The sequence below is a fragment of the Penaeus chinensis genome, chromosome 9 (genome assembly GCF_019202785.1).
Source record: "Penaeus chinensis breed Huanghai No. 1 chromosome 9, ASM1920278v2, whole genome shotgun sequence".
Lineage (NCBI taxonomy): Eukaryota > Metazoa > Arthropoda > Malacostraca > Decapoda > Penaeidae > Penaeus > Penaeus chinensis.
This window is the reverse complement of record NC_061827.1, coordinates 2,634,915-2,640,327: the sequence shown is the minus strand read 5'-3', so window position 1 is coordinate 2,640,327 and position 5,413 is coordinate 2,634,915. Positions and strand designations below refer to the sequence as shown.

General features: G+C 30.9%; 1 protein-coding gene across 3 annotated transcripts in view; it reads left to right on the top strand.

The window, feature by feature from the left end:
* LOC125029265 (polyunsaturated fatty acid 5-lipoxygenase-like) overlaps positions 1-4,467 on the top strand; it is a 54,453-nt gene extending 49,986 nt beyond the window's left edge. For all 3 annotated transcript variants that reach the window (XM_047619158.1, XM_047619159.1, XM_047619157.1), the window contains 6 exons: positions 330-544; positions 837-1,096; positions 1,730-1,846; positions 2,189-2,343; positions 3,096-3,259; positions 3,999-4,467. In XM_047619158.1, coding sequence (XP_047475114.1) covers positions 330-544; positions 837-1,096; positions 1,730-1,846; positions 2,189-2,343; positions 3,096-3,259; positions 3,999-4,113 — 1,026 coding nt within the window. In that variant the 3' untranslated portion in view covers positions 4,114-4,467. The remainder of the gene's footprint in view (positions 1-329; positions 545-836; positions 1,097-1,729; positions 1,847-2,188; positions 2,344-3,095; positions 3,260-3,998) is intronic.
* The last annotated feature ends 946 nt before the right edge of the window (positions 4,468-5,413 follow it).

Here is a 5,413-nt window from a genome sequence, read left to right as displayed (position 1 = left end):
TTATTATTATTATTATTATAATTATTATTATCATTCATTTGTTTATCTATTTATTTATTTTTTGGCCAATGAGCAAATGGTGATAAATTGATAATATGTTTCACTATTTATAATGATGTGTTTTTTAATGATTACATGTTCTCAAAAAAATTGTTAAGGAAGGGAAATATTTTAAGAAGCATAATCCTTCACAAAGTCTGCTGAATTTGGAGGGGATGATTCAGCATTTCATTATATCAGTGTACAATAAAGAGCTGTACCAAACTATAATAGTATTCTTACTGGATATTTATAAGAAAGTATCTTATTTTACCTTTCTTATTCTCCAGGTGTACACACCCAAAGACCCATCAAACACCTGGTTGGTGGCGAAGATGTTCTACAACTGTGCTGAAGCTCAACACCATCAGGCTCTTACACACCTGGGATATACTCACCTCCTGATGGAAGGAGTGGTGATCTGCACACATCGGAATTTATCCCCATCGCATCCTCTCTTTAAGCTCATGGCGCCACACTTCCTCTTCCTGCTTGCTATTAACACGTAAGGACATTATGTGTTACTCTAGGGGTCTTTACGTGGAATTACTGAATTGCTGTTTTTTCTGTGTCTTTGGAAATGATGATTATCTTAGATTCATGCCTGTTTTTAATAAGAGATATGTCATTTGCAAATAGCTTTGTTTTTTATGGTAACTTGTGATGAGTAAGGATCTTAAAAAATATATTCAAGCTATTGACACCGAACATTGTGTTTCAAGCCTAAAAAGATATATCAGCATTTGCCACACAATAGTGTATTTCAGACACTTTATTTATTTATTGTTATTTTCCAGGAGAGGTCTGGAGAAACTAGTGTCCCCGGGTGGATGGGTGGACAACTGTATGTCGCAGGGACTTGAGGGCATCTTTGAGCACATGAAGCGAGGATTTGATCGATGGAGCTTTGAAAGAGAAGGACAAGTGGAAAAGGAACTTGAGGCTCGTGGGGTCATGGACAAGAACATCTTGCCCTACTACCCTTACCGAGATGATGCGGTTCCACTATATCAGGCTATAAAAAAATATGTTAGCACTGTGGTTCGACACCATTATGGTAGGTACATAATTATCTTTTAGTTGTTTAAAGACAAGTATGATGAGAACATGGTTTGATGATGCTTATATACACAAAATATTAACCAAAATGCTGTGTTCATATTTTATTTTTTTGTGAAATGTCTCGGCACATAGATGGCTCTGCTAGTACTTGGCCACAAAGGAGTCAATTAGTAGACCTTGTGACCTTACTTAATTTCACCTTTCCTTGAATTATTGTGAAAAATGTATTTTTTACAAATGCTATGAATATCGATGGTGTTACTTTTATTATAGACATTATAATTAATATAATGTTAGTAACAGCAAAATAAGATAAGGTAAATTATTTTGGTAAATCAAGGAAAAGGGTAAACAGGTGAGACAGGCCAAACTCGTAATTGGCTCATTGGTGAATTAGTACAAATATAGCCATCTTTGTGTAAAAACAATTAATAAAGTAAACTCACAATCTGCATGGCATGTACATACATGCCATGTCCATCGGCACTGTTTTAATATCCATGGCCCTGTTTATATGTCAGGACAGTACTGTCAGTAGTTCTAATAGATGATGATTTTTTTTTCTTCATATTTTGAGTGACATGCTTATGATGATAAATAAGTTCACTAGCTCCCTTATATTTTACAGACACACCAGAAAAATTGACTGGCGATTATGAACTGAAATGGTGGCGTGAGGAACTTGTGAAGCCGCGGGATCAGAATGGTGTTGGTTTGAAAGATATTCCAGGCAATGCAGAAGAAGGTAAGGATAATTCACGCATCATTGATGGTGCAACGGAGAATGAATTAGAAACAAGGATCCCAGTATTAGTAATTGTGAAATGACTCATACTCGTTCATTTTCATTTTCTGCAAGTCAGTTTATTTATTTTTAGAATTTGAGCAGCATATATTTACATAAAAAAAAAAAACTTTTATCACATTGAGAATAAAGGTTATTTCTCACAGAAATATACATTCAATAGGAATATATACACTATAATATATCTACAGTACTCTACACAGTATTGAAACTAACACTTTCATTCTTAATTTCAAAAAAATATGTTCTAGATGGTTTTTACAACTACTTTTACATCTCCAGGATTCACAAGTGTCGATGAGGTTGTAGACACCATCACATCTATTATTTCTACGTGCTCGCTTGGTCACGCAGCTGCCAACTTCCAGCAATACGAGCAGTATGCCTTTGTTCCCAACTATCCAGGAATTCTCTTTGGGAAGATACCAACGGAAAAGGTACGTGATCTCATCATCAGCATCAGTATCACCATAATAACAATGATGTCTTGTTATAAATGATGGTAATTAGATATTTGTCTGTTTTTTCTATCATGATTTATCTTCCATAAACAAAGAAACACGTTAGATGTGTACTTAAAGACATAGGTAATCATTATTAACATCTGTTTATTCAAACCTGACCTATGTTTTGCATATACATAACCAATATTAGATAAACAATCAGACTATTAAAACAATATATATATATATATATATATATATATATATATATATATATATATATATATATATATATATATGTATATACACATACACACATTTTTTTGAGAATTGTATAGTTGTGTTACGATTTTCAGAAATTTGGACATATGTCAAGGGGTTTTGGTATCATTTCATAACCTCTATATGTAATCAGTTTCAAAACATAAAGGCTTTTCACACATTACACTTTTACTTCATTTCTGATAATAAAAAAAAAGATCTATTAAGGGGTATATACAAATGCAATTAAACATATCTCCAATAGGGAAAACAAAAATTATTGATTCCTTTTGCTTTGTCTGAAGAAGAATCATTCATCAATTCAAAATACCCTATTATTCTCTTTGTATTGTGGATGTGTTTAATTTTACTGTGTATGCATTATTTTTTCCTTTTCCTTTTTTTCTTTTTTCTTTTTTTTTTTTACACATAACACATTTATTTTATGTTTATAAACATCGATACTCATTTTCTCTTCTTTACAGAAAAACTATACAGAAGAAGACATCATGGCCATGCTGCCTACCAAGAGGATGACCCTAGATATCATGGTCATCACCAAACTGCTCTCGAGCCGTGGAACCAAAAGCCTGGGGGATTTCGAGATGCAGTACCTCTATGATCCTGTTGGGGTGAACGCAGCCAAAGAGTAAGTTTGATTATCTTGCATGTATGTTAAGTTCAGTGGTCTAACTCAGTGTTCATTTAAAAAAAAATTGTGAAATGTCTCTGCACATAGATGACTCTGCTAGGGCTTAGCCACAAAGGAGTCAATTAGTAGACCTTGTGACCTTACCTAGTTTCACCTTTCCTTGAATAGGCTGGAAAGACTTTTTTTTTTTTTTTTTTTACTAATGCTATGAATATCAATGGTGTTATTTTTATTATAGACATTATGATTACTATAATGTTATTGACATTAGTAACAGCAATATAAGATGACTTAAAATATTTTCGAAAATCAAGGAAAATGGTAAATAGGTGAGAGAGGCAGTACTCGTAATTAGCTCATTGGTGACTTAGTACAAGTGTAGCCATCTATGTCTAAAAACAGTTAATAAAGTAAACTCACATGGGGAATGGCATGTATGTACATACCATGCCTGTTGGATTTGAGTTAAGTTCAATGATCTAACTTTTGTATGTTAAGTTTAATTATCTACTTTGTGTATGACTTGTGTGTTTTTTATGTATATTGGAATCATAAGTGGTAATAATGCTGATATATATTTTTTAGAAATTGTATTTTATTAATGCAGAAAACTTGTAACTTCTTAGATATTAAGTGAATTTTATTCTTTGATGACTGTTACAGAAATTATTGGTTTTCATGTAAACTTGATATCTGATATCTGCAACTTGCTCATGAGAAATCCCTTTTCTTTCAGGTTTCAGAAAGACCTCAAGCGTTTGAGTTTGGAAATGAAGAAACGAAATATTGACCGTCAGTGGGAGTTCGAATGGCTTGACCCAGAAATTGTTCCTAACTCAATTAGCGTTTAGGCCAGACAGATACTTTAAACAAAGAAAGCTTTACAGACTTACCATCTTTTGTAAAGTTGCTATTTTTTATATTTGTCCAGAATTAAGGCACTTACGATGTTGTGGATTCATATTAGTTTCATATTTGATTGTATTTAATGTTTTGTAGAAAAAGGGTGGATGTCTCCAATTTTATATGAAGTAGTTAGTCTACTTACTTTCATATTATTCAGCTACATTCTATGGCTTTACAGTGAACATATCCTATATGGCATATTATCATATATTCCAAATTGTATCTGGAGTATCCTACAAGGAGCCAGAGAAGTATAAAGTGCTTTAGTGCAGGCTTCTAGCTTATATATATATATATATATATATATATATATATATATATATATATATATATATATACATATATATACATATATATACATATATATATATATATATATATATATATATATATATATATATATATATATAAATGTATATTTAAATATATATATATATATATATATATATATATATATATATATATATATATATATATATATATATATATATATATATATCACAAGAAACAAAGCAACTACCATGTATATTTTGCTCTAAGCTTATTTTGAATTTATGTGTGTCTTACAGGTAATGAATTGGATACTGTTTTTAAAAGTAGGATACATTCGTCTTTTGAAAGCATATGAAACAACTGCTTTATGCATATACAAATTTGCAATGGATATATGTACAAGTCAGTGGATGTTGTTACTAAGAATTACATTCAAATTTATACAAGAATGATTTTCTTCTTATTGTTCTGAAATGTGCGGTGCATTTTCATAAGGAAGAAATTTGTATATATGATTAATTTTTGATTCTATGTACGTACGTATGATGATAGTGCGTATGAATTTGATTACCTCATATTTTTGATTAGTTACTCTCATTCTCATTTTCATGTGTTTTTGTAAATATTTTCACTTCCATCTCCTGAAAACGTGTAAGGGATTATACTCTGTAATAATTACAAGTGATATATACTCTGTTATGTAGTTTTTAACTATATTTTAAACTAAGAATGTTATTTGCTGTTAACAGACACATCTATGTGCAAATACAATTCTTTTACATAATAAATTAACTATCTTAATATTGTTTTACTCTCACAAGTATATATTTTTAGATGTAATCTGACCTTTGTTATAAAGAACTAGCTTAGGTTACACGATCTGTAACTTAATACCAATTAATTATTTATGACATGAACCAAATGTATCTCAATACAGATGATGATCAAAGCCATTTTATGCTGAGAAAAATA